We start from the raw sequence: 22,720 nt of genomic DNA on the forward strand, positions 1-22,720 counted from the left end.
CTAAGTTGCTGAGGCTGTCCTTGAATTTGTAATCCTTCTGCCTTAGTTTCTTTCTTGAGTTGCTGGGATTACAGGTATGTAACACTTTGCCCAAGTGATACACAATTCTTTTTTTTTTTTTTTAAGAAATTTATGTAAATTTTATTTGTTGACTTTTTTTTTTTGTACCGAGGATTGAACTCAGGAGCACTTGGCCTCTGAGCCACATCCCCAGCCCTATTTGGTATATTATTTTGAGACAGGGTCTCACTTAGTTGCTTAGTGCCTTGCCATTGTTGAGGCTGGCTTTGAACTTGCGATCCTCCTGCCTCAGCCTTCCAAGCTGCTGGGATTACAGGCATGTGCCACTGTGCCTGGCCACAATTCTTTAAAAAAAAAAAAAAATTTTAATAGTAAATGGACACTGAATACCTTTGTTTTATTTTTATGTGGTGCTGAGCATTGAACTCAGTGCCTCACACATGTGAGGCAAGCACTTTACCACTGAGCTACATTCTCAGCCCTATGACTATTGATTCTTAACATTTTGGGACATTTCTAGGAAGTTAGTAGTAAGGAAGCTTTGTTTTTAATTTTTGATATTTGTAGGTCCTTCTTTTTTTTTTTTTTAATCCTGTTGAATTGACTCTTTTATGAAGCTCCATGTTTTTTGTTATCATTCTGTTTTTTGCCTTTTAAAAATATTAATAGTTTTATAACCCGCGCCCTTTTTTTTTTTTTTTTTTAACTAAGGATTGAACTCCAGGGGCATTCTACCACTGTATATCACCAGCCACCTTTTTTTTTTTTTTTGTACTGGGGATTAAACTCAGGGGCATTTAACCACTGAACCACATCCCCAATCCTTAATTTTAAATTTTGAGACAAAATTTCTTGAAGTTTCCCAGGGTTACCTCAATCTTGTGATTCCCCTGCCTTAGCCTCCTGAATAATTGAGATTCTAGGCATAAATCACTGTGCCAGCAATAAACTTATTTTTTTTTTAATTTTAAATTTTTAAAAATTTATTTAAATTTCTAGAAACTTTTTATTCTTATACATGACTAAACTTAATTTTTTAAAGCAGTTTTAGGTTTACAGGAAAATGATGTGGAAAGTAGAGTTCCCACACTTACGATTCTCTGTCAGTTACTCACTGATGTGTATGATATATTGATTACACTTTAATGAACCAGTCTTTATCTCTTGTCATTAATTAAAGCTCAGAGTTTACATTAGGGTTTACTCATTGTGTTGGACATTGTGTGGATTTTGACAAATGGATAATGGTGTTTTTCTACCATTTGGATCATATAGAATAAAAATTGCCCTAAAAATTCTCTAAGTTACCTGTTTTTTTCTCTCTCTTCTTTTGTCTCCCCAGATTTCAGACATCCACTGATATTTTTATTTTTTATTTATTTTTTGGTGCTGGAAATTGAACCTGGGGGTGCTTAACCACTAAACTACTCTCCAATCCTTTTTTATTTTTGAGATAGGGTCTCACTAAGTTGCTTGGGACCTGCTAAAATTTCTGAGGCTGGCTGTGAATTTGTGATCCTCCTGCTTCACCCTCCCAAGTCACTGGGATTATAGGTGTGCGCCACCACTCCCAGCTATATTTTTACTTATTCATAGTTTTGTCTTTTCCAGAATGTCATATAGTTGGACTCAAACAGCATGTAGCCATTTCAGAATGAATTCTTTCACTCAGCAATGTGCTTTTAAGGTTCCTCCATATCTTTGTATTTCTTGATAGCTTATTTTTATTGTTGAATATTTCATTGTATGGAGGTATCATCATTTGTTTATGTGTTTACCTGCTGAAGAACATCTTGGTTATTTCCAAATTTTGGCAGTTAAATCAATCAACCAATATCTATCTCTCTCTCCCTCTCCCCCTCTCTCTCTCCCTCTCCCTGTCTCCCTCTCTCCTATGATTGCTGAATTATTAATAGAGAATGTGTTTAGTGTTGTAAGAACCTGCCAAACTACTTTCAAGAGTGGCTGTACCATTTTGCATTTCTACCAACAATGAATGAAGGGTTCCTTTTACTCTACATCTTCACCAGCATCTGTTGTCAGTGTTTTGGGTTTTCATTATTCTAACAGATATGTAGTACTATCTCACCATTATGTTTCCTTCTCTTAATGTTAAAACTTTCAGCAGGATCAGGAATGCTTTATATTGGATATATGCCATATTGATGACAATTCTTTTTTTTTAAAATTTTTTTTTTAGTTGTAGGTGGATACAGTACATTTATTTATTTATTTATTTTTATGTGCCCCTGAGTATCGAACCCAGTGCCTCACATATTCGAGGCAAGCATACTGCAACTGAGCAACTAAGCTACAATCCCAGCCCGATAACAATTCTTTATATGTTAGCCAAAATAAAGTTTAGTATGATTTTCTTTTTTTTTAAAATACTCAGGGAGATTATAGCCTGGAAACTTAAGTGATTTAAAAAGTGGAGAATTCTTTTTATTTGTTTTTGCATTTTAACTAAGAGTCAACATCAGTAATTATTAAGATCTGGAATTTACATATTAAACATCCTAAGAATATACTACATTTCATAATTGTCATTGCTTCCTTTTCCTTTTTTATAATTTTTGTTAAAGTGAACATCCTGAAAATATCTTGTTGAGTAAAATTGCAATTGTGTCTTGAGGCCACAGCTTTTTAAAAAATTTTTTTGGTACTGGGGATTGAAGCCACGGGCACTTAACTACTGGGCCACATCCTCAGCCCTTTTTGTATTTTATTTAGAAACAGGGTCTTGCTGAGTTGCCAAATGCCTTGCTGAGTTGCTGAGGCTGGCTTCAAACTCTTAATCCTCCTGCCTCAGCCTCCCAAGCCGCTGGGATTATAGGTGTGCATTACCATGCCTGGCTGAAGCCACAGCTTTTTAAACTGTTAGTATTCTGTTAGAGGTAGAAAAATCAGTGTATTGGCTCATAACCAATATTTAAAACATTTTAAAGAACTAGAACAGAATAGAAATTTTCATAGTGGAGTGTGCATAAAAATCTGGTTTCAGCTTTTTGTACAGGTGTATTTATTTGATTATGGTATAAAGTATATTTCTCACGGTGGTTTCTAGCCAAAAACATTAGCCACTGTGAAGTAGAATTGCTGGGAGTGGGAAGGCTCATTTCCCCTTTCTTTTTTTTTTTTTTTAATTTTTTTTTATATTTATTTTTTAGTTTTCGACAGACACAACATCTTTGTTTGTATGTGGTGCTGAGGATTGAACCTGGGCCACACACATGCCAGGCGAGCGCGCTACCGCTTGAGCCACATCCCCAGCCCATCATTTCCCCTTTCTTGAGAATACCCTTTATAGCTACTGACAGATGTTCTTGATAGTAGTTATAGCTGTTTACTGTTCATTATATGGTATGAGAATACCATTTCTTCCAACTCCTTCCCCTCAAAGAAATTTTCTTTAGTATTTCCCCTTGTTTGCTTTTTTTAGTATAGTTTTTCTAGTTAGCAAATGCATCCCAGGATTAACTCTTTTTTATTGAAATACAATTAACACTAGAAAATCAATCATCTAGAAGCTATTTATTTATTTATTTATTTATTTATTGATGGTGCTGGAGATTAACTCTTTTTATTGAAATACAATTAACACTAGAAAATCAATCATCTAGAAGCTAGCTATTTATTTATTTATTGATTGATTGATTGATTGATGGTGCTGGAGATTGAACCCAGGACCTTGTGCATGCAAGCACTCTACCAGCTGAGAATATGCCCAGCCCCTATTTTGTGTTTTTTAATATACTTCTAAGCTGTGCAGGTATCACTACCATATAATTCTGGAATCTTTTCATTACATCAAAAAGAAACCCAGGGAGCTGGAGTTGTAGCTCAGTGGTAGAGCGCTTGCCTTGTACATGTGAGACACTGCCTTGTACGTGTGAGATGGCACCAAATATAAATAAGCAAATAAAATAAAGGTCCATCAACAATTAAAAATATATATAAAAAAAGAAAAAAAAAGAAACCTCAGTATCCATTAGCAGTCAGTCCCCATTTCCCTCTTCTGTCAACCACTGGCCACTACTACTATGCTTTCTTCATGACTCTGTGACATTTCACATGAATGAAGTGTTATGTGTTTTTTCATGTCTTCCCTCTTGTACTAGGCTCAGTGCCCTCATGGCTCATCTATGATGTAGTATGCATCAATATTTTACTCCTTCCATGGCTAAATAATACTCCATTTTATGAATATGCCACATTCTCTGTCATCAGTTGATGGAAATTTGGGTTGATTATACTTTCTGGCTATTGTGAATAATATGCTGCCTTGAACAGTTGTGTACAAGGTAGCTGTACCAACCTATTTTTCTCACTAGTAATACAGGAGGCTTTAGTTTTCATATCCTTGACAACACTTGATGCTATTTATCTTTTTTTGGGGGTACTGAGAATTGAATTCAGGGGAACTCAACCACTGAGTCACATCCCTAGCCATATTTGGTATTTAATTTAGAGACGGTCTCACTGAGTTGCTTAGTGCCTAGCTTTTGCAGAGGCTGGCTTTGAACTCACGATCCTCCTGTCTCAGCCTCCCAAGCTACTGGGAATACAAGCATGAGCCACAATTCCCGACTGAGGCTGTGCGTTTCATCATCAGTCCTGAAAAAAAAAAATCTGTTTTAATTGTGTAATCTTTAAGTTGTACAGTTTCTTATTTATTCTAGATACTAGTCCTTCTCATTGTGTGTTTGTGTGTGTGTGTTGCCTTTTTCACTTTTATTTTTTTTAGTTGTAAATGGACACAATATCTTTTATGTATTTATTGTTATATGGTGCTGAGGATGGAACCCAGTGCCTCTCCCCTGTGAGGCAAGCACTCTATCACTGAGCTACAGCCCCAGCCTACCTTTTCACTTTCTTTTTTTTTTTTTTAAATTTTTTAAAAAATTTTTTAGTTATAAATGAACACAATATCTTTATTTTTATGTGGTGCTGAGGGTTGAACCCAGTGCCTCATACATCTAGGCTGGTGCTTTACCACTGAGGCACAACCCTAGCCCCTCACTTTCTTAATAGTGCCCTAATAACTACAAAAGTTGTCCCTGGCCCCCGCTCCTTCCCAGTTCTGGTTATTGAACCCGGAGGCAATATTACTGCACTACATCTATAGGCCTTTAAAAAAGGAGTTTGGGGCTGGGGTTGTGGCTCAGTGGTAGACTGCTTTGGGTTCAATCCCCAGCACCCCATAAAAAAATACTAAATAAAGATATTGTGTCCATCTACAACTAAAAAAACAAACAAACAAACAAAAACTTTAAAAGATAGGGTCCTGCTAAGTTGCCCGGCTGGACTTTTAGCTTGTGAATTTCCTGCTTCAGCCTCCCAAGTATCTGGGATTACAGGCGTGCATCACCACACTTACCTAGTTTTTTTTTTTTTTTTAATTAATTAATTTATTTTTTAGTTTTCGGTGGACACAAATCTTTATTTTATTTGTATGTGGTGCTGAGGATCGAACCCAGGACCTCGCGCATGCCAGGCGAGCGTACTACTGCTTGAGTCATATCCCCAGCCCCTTACCTAGTTTTTAAAATTTATTTTTTAACAATGAAAAACCATTGAACAACTGATGGGGTAGTGAGGTGATTGATTTCAGTGTTGGCTGTTTTGATTGATGGGGCAATTTTCCTCCTGTGTTGCCTTGTATGCCTCTGTTTTGTGGCATCTCACCAGGTTAGAACAGATGTTCTCCAGCAAAGTGCTCTGGTCAAAGCAAGGTACCTGAATAATCGTTCTTTTCTAATAGATACTCAGTGGGTGCTTGAGGCTCATGTAAACAAATCTGTCCTTTACCTTTTCTCTCTTCAACATATTTTATTTGTATTTATTTTTTAGGTTGCAGTTATTCTGATGGACACACAAGGGGCTTTTGACAGCCAGTCAACTGTGAAAGACTGTGCCACCATTTTCGCTCTAAGCACCATGACTAGTTCTGTTCAGGTAAAAACCACTTAACTTAAAATAAGAGGAAATAGGATAAAGGGAGGCCATCAATTTTTTTTTTTCTTTTGGGTACAGGGTATTAACTCGGAGGCATGCAATCATTGATCCTCATCCTCAGCCCTATTTTGTATTTTATTTAGTGACAGGATCTCACTGAGTTGCTTAGCACCTTGCTTTTGCTGAGGCTGGCTTGGAACTCATGATCTTTCTGTCTCAGTCTCTCGAGCTGCTGGGATTATAAGTGTGCACCAGCGTGCCCAGTCTATCTAGTTTTAGTTACTGTTCTATTAAAAAAAATTCCTGTGATGATATGGAAATGTTATTTTTAGACTATAGATGTAAGACAAACTCTTAGCTCAAGAAGGGGGGCTAAATTTTTTTTCCTCTTTGGTGATAATCATATTTAATATGTTCTAGGAAAGGTCCAAAATTTGGAAATTGAAATTATATCTTTTATGTAGGAAATGTAGATTTGGTAAGAACTTAGGAAAATTATATTTTAAAATGTAAAGGAAGAATTTTTTATTCCAACCTTGTATTTTTTTGTCTCAAAGACAGATAATATTACTGTTTGAATGGGCTTCACTTTCTTATACGCAAGCCTTTAATTGTCCACACTTCTTTTTTTTATTCAATTTTTAATTGTAGTTGGACATGATACCTTTATTTTATTTATTTATTTTTATGTGGTGCTGAGGATCAAACCCAGGGCCTTGCACATCCTAGGTGAGCACTCTACCACTGAGCCACAACCCAGTCCGTGTCCAAACTTCTTTTTGAATGCTTTAGGCTTATTTGGGATTTGTTTGAAGTAAGTCAGAATAGATCAAGTTGAGTTTTGTTTTCTAGATATATAATTTGTCTCAGAACATTCAGGAAGATGATCTTCAACAGCTGCAGGTATGTATTATAAATATTTTAACATCATAACCCATCACTTGAAGTTTTAAGAGTAAGAAAACTATGAGAACTGAATAGTTTTTAGCAAATGATTGAAACCTGAAGCATTTGGTTCTTAGTAATCCTACACTGATGTCTATGGATGAGGTGGAGCAATGGTGGTCAGCAGGAAAGGTGTTACAGATTGGGGAAGAGAATGAAATAAAATGGATGAGTAAGAGCTTCAAGTATATGTTGGGTGAGATGTTAAAGGAGAGGGAGCAGCAAGAAGGGGTTTCAGGGTGTGATGGGAGGGGCTGAATGATGAAGTCAGAGAGGTGGTGAGATCAGGTTCACACCAGGCCTTGGGTATTTCTTGTCGGGGAGATGGGAGCCATAGGGAGTTTTGAGCAGAGGAGTGATGTTATCTGACATTGTAAAAGGATCACTGGCTGCTGGGTTCAGAATTTTTAGGGGTGCAAGAATGCATTCAGTGAGAACGGTTATGGAGTTACTGCAGTAATGCAGGTGAGGTTAAATAAATTAGTATTTGTTAAATGCATAGAATTATGTGCCTAGAAAGTAGTGTTTTCTAGTGTTTAACATTTGCTAACCACTATTATTATTACTGTTACTACAATTATTATTCAGTGACTTCTTCATAGCAGTTCTTATCTGTTTTTCCTGTAAAACACTTTTTTGTTGGGTATTCTAGGGTTGGATGCAATTCTTAGCATGCTTCTCTACTTTTATCTCCCCCAGTGACAATTCAAGTGAGTGAGTGTATCAGTTATGAGAGGGATTCCCTTGAATTATATATATTGTCTAGTCTTTTTAATAAAACAAGATCATTGTTAAATATTGGCCCTTAATAACTAAATGGCAATTATTTGTACTGTTTAATTGATGGTATTCTACTTATGTATGAGTGGTTGAGAGCTGTGGCTCTGTGTAACATTTCTATCAAAACTTAAGTTTGTCACCATGTTATCTGAAATTTACTCCTTCCTTTCACAGGTTTTTCAAATGCTTGCCTATGCAGTGTATAGGGCCAAGCACTATAGATATGACAGTGTTTGATATAGACTTGTTTTTTTTTTTTTTTTTTTTGTGTGTGTGTGTGTGTGTGGTGCTGGGGATTGAACCCAGGATCTTGTGCATGTGAGGCAAACACTCTAACAATTGAGAGTGGGCCCAGCACCCCCTGGTTCTTATGTTTTTAGATTTTGTAGCCAAGTCAGTGAGAGAGATGTGAATGAGTAGGTAGGGTGGTGTGTTAAGATGTCCAAGACCATAAACCAGGTTGCTTAAAACAAATAGAATTAAATGTCTCATATTTCTGGAGGCCAGAAGTTGGAAATCAAGATGTTGGCAGGTCGTTCCAAAGAAATTGAAGACTGGTGGGTAGAATCTCTTTTTGCTTCTTTCTAGCTTCTGGTGGTTTGCTCGTGATCCTTGGCGTCCCTGGACATTCAGTCTCTTGTAACACGTCAGTCTTTGTCTCTGTCTTCACATGGATATATCTTCCTTGTATGTCTGTGTCTTTACGTGGCATTCTCTGTGTAGGTTTGTTTTTCATATTGGATTAGGGTCCATCCCAATGACCTTGTCTTCACTTGGTTACATCTATGAGGTCACACTCATAGGTGCTGGGTGTTAGGACTTCAACATGATATTTTGGGGGACACAATTTGTCCCATAACAGATAGTTAAGGAAAATAAGATACAGTTCCATAATTTTCCTATGATAACTATTCTCAAGAGCTTCATCATGTGCTTATTCTTCAAACTCAAGATATGTTTAAGTATGTCTTTCTCTAATCATTTCAGCATAAATCTTTCTGCTTTTTGTCTTACACAGTCCTGCAACTCCTGTACTGATCTTATCTTGTGTGAAGTCTCACAATAGCTCCCCAGCTGACTTTCCTGTTGCTGTTTCTTTTATGGGAGAACTGTTACACACTGCTGAATCATCTTTTTAAAGTGTTAATGTAATTCTTAGACATCTATATTATTTTCCGGATTATTGTATTACATTAAAGCTTTACTTTGTTCTTCAGCACAGTCTATACAGTCTATTTAACATGGTTTTCATTATCAATTATGCTGTTTTAAGTTTCATTCATTTCTTTTTTTGTGGATACTGGGGATTGAACTCAGGGGTACCTCTGAGCCACATCCCCAGCCCTATTTTGTATTTTATTTAGAGACAGGGTCTCACTGAGTTGCTCAGCATCTCACTTTTTTTTTTTCTGAGGCTGGCTTTGAACTTGTGATCCTCCTGCCTCAGCCTCCCAAGCTGCTGGGATTACAAGTGTGTGGCACTGCACCCAGCTAATTTTATTCATTCTTCCCTAGTAATGCAAATGCTCATAGTTTCTACAAAATTCAAATTGCTTAATTCTTGTAATTTTTGTAATTTTTGAAACAAATAAATTTGTTTTTTGTTCTGGTATCTTTCCTAGTTTCATTTTGGCCACATTCTCTTTCTTTGAACTCAATTTTTAAAAAATCACATTTTCATTAAGACTTTTGTAAACTAGTGCTGAGCACTATTACTTTATATTCTGAGTTCCAGTAACTGGATGTAGTTTTAAGTGTTGGAGACATTAAAGTCTGGAGATTTTTCCCAGTGATATGCAATTTTTATTTTCTCTACAGTAAATATTCTCATGAAAGTATCTTTTATCTTTTATGCTACAATAATAGGTTTGTTGTGAAAGGATTTTTGGGCTGAGATAGAAGCATATATTATGGATAACTTGTAAGTTTTGGGAATAAGAGAGGGAATTTTGGAAAAGGACCTGTGTTTGTAAGATAAAGCAGAGGGGGTCTTTGGAATGGAAACCTTGGTGAGGGCAAAGAATAGCAATAGGAATGATTCAGTAGCTGAAACAAGGTCAAGGAGCCAGAGCAGAATGTTTGAATTTGTTTGACTTTGGTAATGAAACAGTTATAGGTGACAGAGTCCAAGCTGTGGATATACTGGAGTGAAAAAGATCATTGGAGGTCAAATAGCAAGGGGTTTTGAGGCAGGGATTGAATGTAAATGCCTACTTTGATGGAAGAAAAGCCTTAGACAGATATCAAAGTCCTCAGTGAATGAGAAGGAAATGATGAGATGATTGGCAGATGGACAGCAGTAAAGAATGAAGGAAAGAGGTAAGTAAGTATACAGAATGAACAGATGCAAAAGGAATAGGGCTTTTGCAACACAATGGGCAATATGATTTAGAAGTGACACAGAGAAGGAAGGAAGTCACCAACCTCACCTTTTGTGAAAGAGAGTAATAGTCACTGTTTCAGATGTCTGTGGGGAAAACAGGGCCCTCAGATTTTAGTTAAAATAAGGAGGCAGAGAAGCAGCTCAAATTTAGGGGGATTTGGTCTTTGGGGTTCAGAACTTACAGATTATTCAGTGGAAGTATCTGCATGGTGAAAGAAGGGAGATCTGGAGTATTATTTCCATGGGATGCCACTGCCATAAACTACGAAGCTGGGGTGAGGGGATGTGGCTGCCTTTAGGTCATCAAATCAATGGATAGGTGAAAATAGGTATGATAGGCATGATGGATTTACTCATTATAGGTTCATTTACTGTATCAGTCCATTTTTCTATTACTATAATAAAATACCTAAACTGAATATCTTTATAAAGAAGATATAAATTTAGCTCACAGTTCTGGAAATTTAAGGGGATGTTGTCAGCATCAGCTAAGCTCTTGTGAAGGCCTACTGGTGAATGGCATCACAGTGGCAGGAGTGTCTGGGAGTGAGATCATGTTTCAAGAAAAGAAGCCATAGAACAAACAGGAACTAACTAGGGTCCCAGGAGAACTGCAGTAATCTCTTTCATGTTTCCAGTGACCTATAGACCTACCACATGGCTGCTCCTCTTAAAGTCTCACTGCCTCAACACTAATAACACTGAAGACCAAGCCTTCAACACATGAACCCTTGGGGGATAAACCACAGCACTCACATTAGGCCACCAGACAATGGCTAGAGGTCTTTTTCAACTTAAAAGGTTGGTGGTAGATTTAGCAAATTATATAAATATAAATGTTAAGAAGGAGGGCTGGGGATGTGGTTCAAGCATTAGCGCGCTCGCCTGGCATGTGTGCGGCCTGGGTTCGATCCTCAGCACCACATACAAACAAGGATGTTGTGTCCGCCGAGAACTAAAAAATAAGTATTAAATTCTCTCAAAAAAAAAAAAAAGTTAAGAAGGAGAATATAATATTGTTGTGTGCCTAGAAATACACAAAAATCAACTGGAAAGCAATTTAGAGCTTAAGAAATTAAATAGAATACCCATTACAAAAAACTAGCATCTTGACTTTCCTAGCCCATTTAAAAAAGTAATGGAAAACACCTATTGTAGCAACAGAATATTTAAGTCATGGAATAAACTTAATGAGACCTATAGGAAGCATTTCAGAACAGTGCGAGATGGGTTGGGGTTGTGGCTCAGCGGTAGAGCACTTGCCTAGCACATGTGAGGTTCTGGACTTGATTCTCATTCTCAAAACACACACACACACACACACACTAAATAAATAAATGAATGAATGAATAAATAAATAAATAAAACAGTATGAGACACAAAAAAGATTTAACCAGATGCAGGAATACATTACTTTCAACACACTGATTTCATTTCCTTTGGATATTTCTAGAGCATGTGGTAGTTGTTTTCTTTTTTTCTTTTTTTTTTTTTTTGGTATGGCTGATTGAACTCAGGAGCACTTTATCACTGAGCTCCATCCCTAGTCTATTTTATTTTGGTGGGTAGAAGGGACAGGGTCTCATTAAATTGCTGAGGATATTTGTTTTCCTAAGTTGCCCAGGCTGGCCTTGAACTTGAGATCCTCCAGGCTCAACCTTCCAGGTTGCTGGGATTATAGGCATAGGCCACCATGCCCAGCCTCTTTTTTAAATTTTTTGAGGAACCTCCCTACTGTTTTCTGCCAAGGCTGTCTTTTCAGAGTAGTGCTTTTGGTTGTTTTCTGCTTTGAGTTTTTTTTTTTTTCTTTTGTATGGAGCATTAAACCCAAGGATGCTTAACCATTGACACATCCTAGCCCTTTTTATTTTTTATTTTGAGACAGGATCTTGCTGAGTTTCTCAGAGCCTTACTAAGTTGCTGAGGCTGGCTTTGACTTGCAATTCTCCTTCCTCAGTCTCCCAAGCCACTGGCATTATAGGCGTGCACCACTGCGCCTGGCATGCTTTTAGATAAGAACATGATTATAACACTGCTTTAAAATTTTTATTTATTGATTGATTGATTGTGCTGTTGATGGAACCCAGGGCCACAGGCAGGTCAGGCAGGCACTCTACCACTCAGCTACAGCCTTAGCCCCTCATTTTGAATTTTAAAAATTTAAATATTAATAATACATAAAATTAAGATTCAGTTTTCTTTATTCCCTCCACTCTTTATTTTTTTTATTTTTTGGAGGTACCAGGGATTGAACTCAGGTGCACTTGACCACTGAGCCACATTCCCAGCCCTATTTTATATGTTTATTTAGAGACAGGGTCTCACTGAGTTGCTCATCGAGTGCTTCGCTGGCTTTGAACTTGTGATCTTCCTGCCTCAGCCTCCTAAGCCGATAGGTTTACAGGTGTTTGCCACTGTGCTCAGCTTTTTATTTTGGTATTGAGATTAAACCCAGGGGTAACCACTGAGCCACATCTCCATAGTGAGAGTCTCACTAAGTTGCTTAGGTTGATCTTTAACTTTTTTTTTTTTTTTTTTTTTTTTGGTACCCAGGATTGAACTCAGGGACACTCACTGCATCCTCAGCCATATTTTGTATTTTTTTTTTTGAGTCAAGGTTCTCACTGAGTTGCTTAGTGCCTCACCATTGCTAAGGCTAGCCTTGAACTTACAATCCTCCTGCCTCAGCCTCCTGAACTACTGGAATTACAGTCGTGTGCCATTGTGCCCGCCTCCTTTTTTATATTTTATTTAGAGACAGGGTCTCGCTGAGTTGCTTAGAGCCTCCCTAAGTTGCTGAGGCTGGCTTTGAGCTCTTAATCCCTTTGCCTCCGCCTCCTGAGCCACTGGGATTATAGATGTGTATCACCATGTCTGGTTATTCCTTTCACTCTTTACCCACAGTTTCCCTCCTTTTATTATCCTAATAATTATATCATAATTTTTGGTTAAAAAAATGACCATTATTCAGAGTTAATATTGTCAAAATGTTCATACTACCGAAAGTCCTAAACAGATTGAATGCAATTCCTATTATATTCCAGTGACATTCTCCATAGAAATAGGAAAAGCCGTCAAAAAATTCATTTGGAAAAATAAGAGGCCCAGAATAGCCAGAGCAATCCTTTTTTATTTTTTATTTTTTTTTTGTGGTGCTGGGGATTGAACCCAGTGAATGTGAGGCAAGCACTTTACCAACTGAGCTGTATCCCCAGCCCTAGGCAAAGCAATTCTTAGTGAGAAAAGTGAAGCTGGAATATCAATTCCAGACCATAAATTATACTACAGAGCTATAGTACCAAAAATGGCCTGGTATTGGCACAAAACCAGTCATGCAGACCAGTGGTACAGAATAGAAGACACAGAATCAAACCCACATAAATACAGTTATCTCATATTAGACAAAGGCATCATAAACACACATTGGAGAAAAGTTAGCTTCTTCAACAAATGGTGCTGGAAAACTGGAAACTCATATGTAGCAAAATGAAATTAGACTCCTGTCTCTAAACCTGCACAAAACTCAAAGTAGATCAAGAACCTTAGGTATTATCAGAGACCCTCCACCTACCAGAAGAAAAAGTAAGGGGTGCACCTAGGGAAGCAACGCTGGGAGCAGCGAGAGGCTATCCTGGGTACAGGGGCTGCATTCTTTGGCTCAAAATGTCAAAACAGTTTTAACAGGCTTTCCTAAACCAAGCAAAACAAGCATTGGTGGATCCAACATGGCGGCCGGTGAGGAAGCAGCACTTTCAATATCTCCACATTAATGGGATCAGAAAGACCCATTAAAACAGCTACATTCTACCTACTGAGGAACTTCTAGCAAAATTCCGCTGAAAGGAGACCTGCCGGGAATTAGTAAGTTTATTAGAGGTGACAGTTTGTCCCAGACAAGTGAATCTTGGCTGACCACGCGGGTGCAGAGGTCCAATCCCGCGGACACCACCCGCGGCCAGCGGCCCAGAGCGGCCCAGAACGGCACGGCGAGAAGGGTCCCCGCCCTACTCGGCAGAAGGCCCCCGCCATCCCGGCTCTCCTGGCGGCCCTGCTTGCTCCGCGAAAGGCCACCCCGCCCGCCCGGCTCTTAGCCATGCGGCTGCAGCCGCTGGGCTCTATAAGCGGCCCCCGGCAGCCCGGCTCGTTGAGAAGGGTCCCCGCCCGACTGTCAGACAGCCCCTGCCATCCCGGCTCTCCTGGCGGCCCTGCCCGCTCTGCGAATAGCCACCCCACCTGCCTGGCCCGGCCCGTGCCCTCCTGGCTCTGCTAACGGCCCTGCCCACCCGGCAAACGGTTCCTCCCCTGAGACGACGTGAAGGGAATCTAGCCAAGCCTTTATGAAATAGCGAACTGGGAACTAAAAACAGAGATTGTGTCAGACCAGAGACAAGCCAGTTCCACCCCTCCCTTCAGACACTCTGGCAAGGAGCCAGGGGCCCACCATAGCAGAGAGGGGAAGTCACCAAAGTTCGGCCAAAGAGATTCCTTCCCAGCGAAATCTATTTTAGCAGGTGTGTGACTCCCACCCACATCAGATACAAACAACCGGGAAACTTCAAAATCTCTCCGAGGGCGTGACCGTAAGGGCCAAAGAACTCTTGACCCCCAACTCCCCCTACTACCAGTGACGTGGGCGTGACTGTAGGGGCAGAGGGAAGCAGAGAAGACTCCCCAACCCCAACTTCCCCAACCGCCAACTGAGAGGGCATGACCGTAGGGGCGGAGGGAAACAGAGGGACACTCCAGACCCCTAACTCATCCAGAGGGGATCTTCGACCCCTAATTACCACCTGCGGCGACACCAATGGTCTTAGCTGCCAGATTCCGAAGATGTGCCCACCAAAGGGGTCTGGAAAAATTAAACTATTGACTCCCAGACCACAACTCCACAGCACTGGGGCTTAGATGAAGGACAGAGAGAGTGCTCAGTCGTTAGGGAAATAGAGCACTTAGTGGGTCTGAAAGTGTAACCAAATCCTTGGGGAACCATCTCCGGTGAGCAGGACCTGGCAGGCTGGCAGGAGGAAGGGGAGGAGGGGCCGTAGAAGTGAAACGGCTCTGGACCAACAGGATTGAGAGACTCCCAGGAGCCTCCTTTGAGGGATTGCTGTTGACACATTGAGGGCAAAACTCAACCCGGGGGGCGCACAGCTTTGCCTACGGGAAGAGAAGAAAATGGATCTCCAAGACCTAATTTTATTTTAGTTTTTTTTCTCTCCCTTTTTCCCTCTTTCTCTCCCCTTCCAAGTTTTATTGTTCTTTCCATTCTCCTCTATGCTATCTATCTCCCTCTCCTTCTTTCTTTTCAAGAGCACCTTCCTTCCCCTTCCCCCCAACTTTCATCCCAAGCATTACGTCGTCCATTTTGTGTAACTGTCCAAATGCAAATAGGTGAATGTTTCAAGGCCGTCTATAGTGATCCTAAATACCTAGCTACTACCAACACCCTGATCCAATCGACGGTTAGTATCCCCCTTCAGTAGAGCAATCTTCTAAAGTAGCCAAGACATACTAACCCTTATACCTGCATAGCACCTAACCTAAAGTCCTAAGAACAAAAACAAATCACTATATGCATACAAAATCCGGAAGCCCTTTATAAATTGAATGAATCAACTCTAAAGTACAATAAAGCCCAACATCTATAGGCATGATCTCCCACCACAAAGGAGAGACAACAGAGATAAACAAAGCCAAAACAAATGTATAGGAGAAAGCAGTTACAAAGCAGTGAAACAGAGCTGGAAAGTAACGTGAACAACATGAAAAAACAAGGGAAAAAAGGATTACAGATAATGCAGGACAACTTAAATCTACAGGAGGACCTAGAAGCATCAGAAACATGGACAGGGAAAGAAATCAAGGCATACCTAATTCAGATGGAACGGAATTTTAGAGAAGACATGAGACAGCAAGTCCAAGAATTGAAAGTATATTTTGAAAACGAACTAAACAAATTCAAACTGCAAAGAACGAGCTTTACCAGGAGATAGAGGTCTTAAAAAAACCCAAACAGTAATTTTAGAAATGCAAGAAACCATAAACCAGATTAAAAATGCTAACGAGAATATTACAAATAGACTAGATCAAGTAGAAGTCAGAACATCAGATAATGAAGACAAAGTTTATCAACTTGAATAGAGTATAGTCAACACTGAAAAGATGCTCAAATCTCACGAGCAGTTTATCCAAATCCTGGAAGCCTACAGGACCCCAAACATCCAAAACTGTAATAGACCAACTCCAAGACATATAATTATGAAGATAGCCAACATACAGAACAAGGAGAGAATATTAAAAGCTACGAGGGAAAGGAGGCAGATTACATTCAGGGGTAAACCAATTAGGTTAACGGCTGATTTTTCATCACAGACTTTGAAAGCGAGAAGATCCTGGAACAATGTATTTCAAACGCTGAAAAGTAATGGTCTCCAACCAAGAATACTGTATCCAGCAAAATTAAGCTTCAGATTTGACAATGAAATTAAAATCTTTCACGATAAACAAAAGCTAAAAGAATTTGCAGCCAGAAAACCAGCACTGCAAAGCATTTTGGGCAAAATTCTACAAGAAGAGGAATGGAAAAATAGTGCCCAAAACCAACAGCGGGAAGTATCTCAGTAAAGGGGGAGGAAAACCAGCAAAAAGTAAAAACTAGCCAAACTAAAATAAATAAATAAATAAATAAACATGACTGGAAGTACAAATCATATTTCAATTGTAACCTTAAATGTTAATGGACTAAACTCACCAATCAAGAGACACAGGCTAGTAACCTGGATCAAAAAAACAAATCCAACAATATGCTGCCTTCAGGAGACTCATATGATAGGAAAAGACTGAAGGTGAAAGGTTGGGAAAAATCATACCACTCAAATGGACCTCGGAAGCAAGCAGGAGTGGCCATACTCATATCGAATAAAATCAACTTCAAACCTAAGTTAATCAAAAGGGATAAAAAAGGACACTATATCCTGTTAAAAGGAACTATCCACCAACAAGACATAACAATTATCAATTTATATGCACCAAATAATGGTGCAACAACGTTCATAAAACAAACTCTCCTCAAGTTCAAGAGTCAAATTGACCACAACACAATAATTATGGGTGACTTCAACACACCACTCTCACCATTAGACAGATCCTCCAGACAAAAGCTGAATAAAGAAACTATAGAACTCAATGACACAATCAATAACCTAGACTTAACCAACATATATAGAATATATCAACCATCATCAAGTGGATACACATTCTTCTCAGCAGCACATGGATCTTACTCAAAGATAGATCATATATTATGCCATAGGGCAACTCTTAGTAAATATAAAGGTGTGGAGATAATACCATGCACCATATCTGATCATAATGGAATGAAACTGGAAATCAATGATAAAAGAAGGAAGGAAAAATCCTGCATCACATGGAAAATAATATGTTACTGAATGATCAGTGGGTTACAGAAGACATAAAGGAGGAAATCAAAAAATTCAGACACAACATACCGGAATCTGTGGGACATAATGAAAGCAGTTTTAAGAGGGAAATTCATTTCCTGGAGTTCATTCCTCAAAAAAAAGAAAAAACCAACAAATAAACGAACTCACACTACATCTCAAAACCCTAGAAAAGGAAGAGCAAAACAACAGCAAATATAGCAGAATACAAGGAATAATTAAAATCAGAGTGGAAATCAACGAAATTGAAACAAAAAAAAAACATTGAAAAAATTGATAAAACTAAAAGTTGGTTCTTTGAAAAAATAAATAAGATCGACAGACCCTTAGCCATGCTAACGAGAGAAGAGAGAAAACTCAAATTACTAACATACGGGATGAAAAAGGCAATATCACAACAGACACTACAGAAATACAGAAGATAATTAGAAAGTATTTTGAAACCCTATATTCTAATACAATAGAAGACAGTGAAGACATCGATAAATTTCTTAAGTCATATGAGCTGCCCAGATTGAGTCAGGAAGACACACACAATTTAAACAGACCAATAACAAAGGAAGAAATAGAAGAAGCCATCAAAAGACTACCAACCAAGAAAAGCCCTGGACCGGATGCGTAAACAGCGGAGTTTTACAAAACCTTCAAAGAAGAATTAATACCAATACTTTTCAAGCTATTTCAAGAAATAGAAAAAGAAGGAGCTCTTCCAAATTCATTCTATGACGCCAACATCACCCTGATCCCAAAACCAGACAAAGACACTGCAAAGAAAGAAAACTACAGACCAATATCTCTAATGAACATAGATGGAAAAATCCTCAATAAAATCCTGGCGAATAGAATACAAAAGCATATCAAAAAAATTGTGCACCATGATCAAGTAGGATTCATCCCTGGGATGCAAGGTTGGTTCAATATATGGAAATCAATAAATATTATTCACCATATCAATAGACTTAAAGATAAGAACCATATGATCGTCTTGATAGATGCAGAAAAAGCATTTGACAAAGTACAATGTTTCTAGTGTTTATGTTCAAAACACTAGAAAAACTGGGGATAACAGGAACTTACCTCAACATTGTAAAAGCTATATATGATAAGCCTCAGGCTAGCATCATTCTAAATGGAGAAAAACTGAAGGCATTCCCACTAAAATCTGGAACAAGACAGGGATGCCCTCTCTCACCACTTCTATTTAATTTAGTCCTTGAAATACTAGCCAGAGCAGTTAGACAAAAGAAATTAAAGGCATAAAAATAGGAAAAGAAGAACTTAAAATATCACTATTTGCGGACGATATGATCCTATACCTAGAAGGCCCAAAAGGGTCTACAAAAAAACTACTAGAACTAATAAATGAATTCAGCAAAGTGGCAGGATATAAAATCAACACACATCAATCAAAGGCATTCCTGTATATCAGCAACAAAACTTCTGAAATGGAAATGAGGAAAACCACCCCATTCACAATATCCTCAAAAAAAAAAAAAATACTTGGGAATCAACCTAACAAAAGAGGTGAAAGATTTATACAATGAAAACTACAGAACCCTAAAGAGAGAGATAGAAGAAGATCTTAGAAGATGGAAAAATGTACCCTGTTCATGGATAGGCAGAACCAACATCATCAAAATGGCAATATTACCCAAAGTTCTCTACAGGTTCAACGCAATGCCAATCAAAATCCCAGCGGCATATCTTGTAGAAATAGATAAAGCTATCATGAAATTCATATGGAAAAACAAAAGACCCAGAACAGCAAAAGCAATTCTAAGCAGGAAGTGTGAATCGGGAGGTATAGCGATACCAGATTTCAAACTGTACTACAGAGCAATAGTAACAAAAACAGCATGGTACTGGTACCAAAACAGGCAGGTGGACCAATGGTACAGAATAGAGGACACAGAGACCAATCCACAAAATTACAACTTTCTTATATTTGATAAAGGCTCTAAAAGCATGCAATGGAGAAAGGATAGCATCTTCAACAAATGGTGCTGGGAAAGCTGGAAATCCATATGCAACAAAATGAAGCTGAACCCCTTTCTCTCGCCATGCACAAAAGTTAATTCAAAATGGGTCAAGGAGCTAGATATCAAATCAGAGACTCTGCACCTGATAGAAGAAAAAGTTGGCTCCGATCTACATATTGTGGGGTCGGGCTCCAAATTCCTTAATAGGACGCCCATAGCCCAAGAGTTAAATACAAGAATCAACAAATGGGACTTACTTAAACTAAAAAGTTTTTTTCTCAGCAAGAGAAACAATAAGAGAGGTAAATAGGGAACCTACATCCTGGGAACAAATTTTTACTCCTCACACTTCAGATAGAGCCCTAATATCCAGAATATACAAAGAACTCAAAAAATTAAACAATAAGATAACAAACAACCCTATCAACAAATGGGCCAAGGACCTGAACAGACACTTCTCAGAGGAGAACATACAATCAATCAATAAGTATATGAAAAAATGCTCACCATCTCTAGCAGTCAGAGAAATGCAAATCAAAACCACCCTAAGATACCATCTGACTCCAGTAAGATTGGCAGCCATTATGAAGTCAAGTAACAAGTGCTGGCGAGGATGTGGGGAAAAGGGTCCACTTGTACATTGCCGGTGGGACTGTAAATTGGTGTGGCCAATATGGAATGCAGTATGGAGATTCCTAGGAAAGCTGGGAATGGAACCACCATTTGACCCAGCTATTGCCCTTCTCGGTCTATTCCCTGAGGACCTTAAAAGAGCATACTATAGGGATACTGCCACATCAGTGATCATAGCAGCACAATTCACAATAGCTAGACTTTGGAATCAACCTAGATGCCCTTCAATAGATGAATGGTTTAAAAACTGTGGCATTTATACACAATGGAGTATTACGTAGCACTAAAAAACGACAAAATCATGGATTTTGCAGGGAAATGGATGGCATTACAGCAGATAATGCTAAATGAAGCTAGCCAATCCTTAAAAAACAAATGCCAAATATCTTCTTTGATATAAAGAGAGCAACTAAGATCAGAACAGGGAAGAAGAGCATGAGGAAAGATTAACATTAAACAGAGACGAGTGGGGTGGGAGAAAGGGAGAGAGAAGGGAAACTGTATGGAAATGGAAAGAGACCCTCATTGTTACACAAAATTACATATAAGAGTTTGTGGGGAAAAGGGGGGAAAAATAAAAACAAGGGAGTGAATTAAACAACAGCAGATGGGGTAGAGAGGGAAGATGAGAGGGAAGGGGAGGGGGGATAGTAGGGGATAGGAAAGGTAGCAGAATACAACAGTCATTAATATGGTATTATGTAAAAATGTGGATGTGTAACCGATGTGACTCTGCAACTTGTATTTGGGGTAAAAATGGGAGTTCATAACCCACTTGAATCAAATGTATGGAAGATGATATGTCATGAGCTTTGTAATGTTTTGAACAACCAATAAAAAAAAAAAAGAAGAAAAAGTAAGCCCATGGGGTTGGGGATTGTGGCTCAGCCGTAGCGTGCTTGCCTAGCATGTGTGAGGCAGTGGGTTCGATTCTCAATATCACATACAAATAAGTGAAATTAAAAAAAAAATCCATCAACAATATTAAAAAAATATTAAAAAAAAAAGTAAGCCCAAATCTCCATCAAGACAGCTTAGGAACTGAATTCCTCAACAAGATTCCTAAAATACAAGAAGTAAAACCAAGAATTAATAAATGGGATGGAATAAAACTAAAAAATTTCACAGCAAGGGAAACAATAAAAAAGGTGAAGAGAGTGCCTACAGAATGGGACAAAATCTTTGCCACCCGCACCTCAGAGCATTAATCTCTAGGACATATAAAGAATTCAAACATTTAACACCAACCTCCCCCATAACCCAGTAAATAAATTTGGCAAAGGAACTGAATAATCACTTTATAGAAGAAGAAATACGATCGGTCAACAAATATATGAAAAAATATTTAACATCTCTAGCAGATAGAGAAATGCAAATTAAAACTACACTGAGATTTCATCACACTCCAGGCAGAATACCAATTATTAAGAATACGAATAACAATAAATGTTGGCAAGTATGTGGGGGAAAGGTACACTCATACATTGCTGGTGGGACTGCAAATTGAGGCAACCGCTCTGGAAAGGAATATGGAGATTCCTCAGAGAACTTGGAATGGAACCACCATTTGACCCAGTTATTCCACTCCTTGGTATAAACCAAAGGATTTAAAATCAGCATACTCTAGTGACACGACCACATCAATATCAATAGCAGCACAATTCATAATAGCCAAGCTATGAGGCAACCTAGGTGCCCTTCAATAGATGAATATAAAGAAAATGTGGTATGTATACACAAGGAATATTACTCAGCCAAAAAAAAGAATGATTTTATGACCTTTGCTGGTAAATGGATGGAATGGGAGACTGTCATGCTAAGTGAAATAAGCTATTACCAATTAACCAAAGGCTGAACGTTCTGATATGTGGATGCTAACACATAATAAGGGCAGGGTGCGGGGAGGAGGGAAGAATAAAAGTTCACTGGATTAGACAAAGGGGAATGAATGGAAGGGAGGAGGGATGGGATTAGAATAAATCAGATATAACTTTCCTATGTTCATATATGAATACATTACCGGTGTAACTCCTCATCATGTACAACCACAAAAACAGGAAGCTTTACTTCATACATGTATGATATGTCAAAAATGCATTCTACTGTCATGTAACTAAAAAGAATAGATTAAAAAATGTTTTAAAAGGCCATTATTTGTCATTTTGTTGGTATATATGCATCGGTGTCTCTGTTTAAGTACTGCATCCATGGATTCAACCAATCTCAAACTCATAAACTTTTCAGCATGATCTAAATACTTCTGGGTTGTTTTATCATTCCTGGGGAGGCCTTACATCTAGGAGTTGAGTGGTGCTGGAGTCTGGACTGGTGCTTGCTTGTCTGGTGGATAGCTCTCATCCAACAGCCTTCCTTTGCCACCATCCTGGCAATTTCATTTCACTTTACTCAGTTGGGTCCTGTTTAATCTTTGGATTATTCACTCCTAACTATCCATTCTCTAAAAGAGGAAACTTTTTTTTTGAGGTCTTCTAAGAATATTTAATTTTATCCTAAACTTATAGAATGGAATTATTTTCTCTTAGAATTGCGAAGGTATGGTT

General features: G+C 38.5%; 1 protein-coding gene across 2 annotated transcripts in view; it reads left to right on the forward strand.

The window, feature by feature from the left end:
• Nucleotides 1–22,720, forward strand: part of Atl3 (atlastin GTPase 3) — a 60,021-nt gene that overhangs the window by 15,887 nt on the left and 21,414 nt on the right. For both annotated transcript variants that reach the window (XM_013362033.4, XM_005333528.5), the window contains exons 4-5: nucleotides 5,875–5,979; nucleotides 6,832–6,882. In XM_013362033.4, coding sequence (XP_013217487.2) covers nucleotides 5,875–5,979; nucleotides 6,832–6,882 — 156 coding nt within the window. The remainder of the gene's footprint in view (nucleotides 1–5,874; nucleotides 5,980–6,831; nucleotides 6,883–22,720) is intronic.

This window comes from Ictidomys tridecemlineatus, chromosome 4, assembly GCF_052094955.1.
Source record: "Ictidomys tridecemlineatus isolate mIctTri1 chromosome 4, mIctTri1.hap1, whole genome shotgun sequence".
Classification (NCBI taxonomy): domain Eukaryota; kingdom Metazoa; phylum Chordata; class Mammalia; order Rodentia; family Sciuridae; genus Ictidomys; species Ictidomys tridecemlineatus.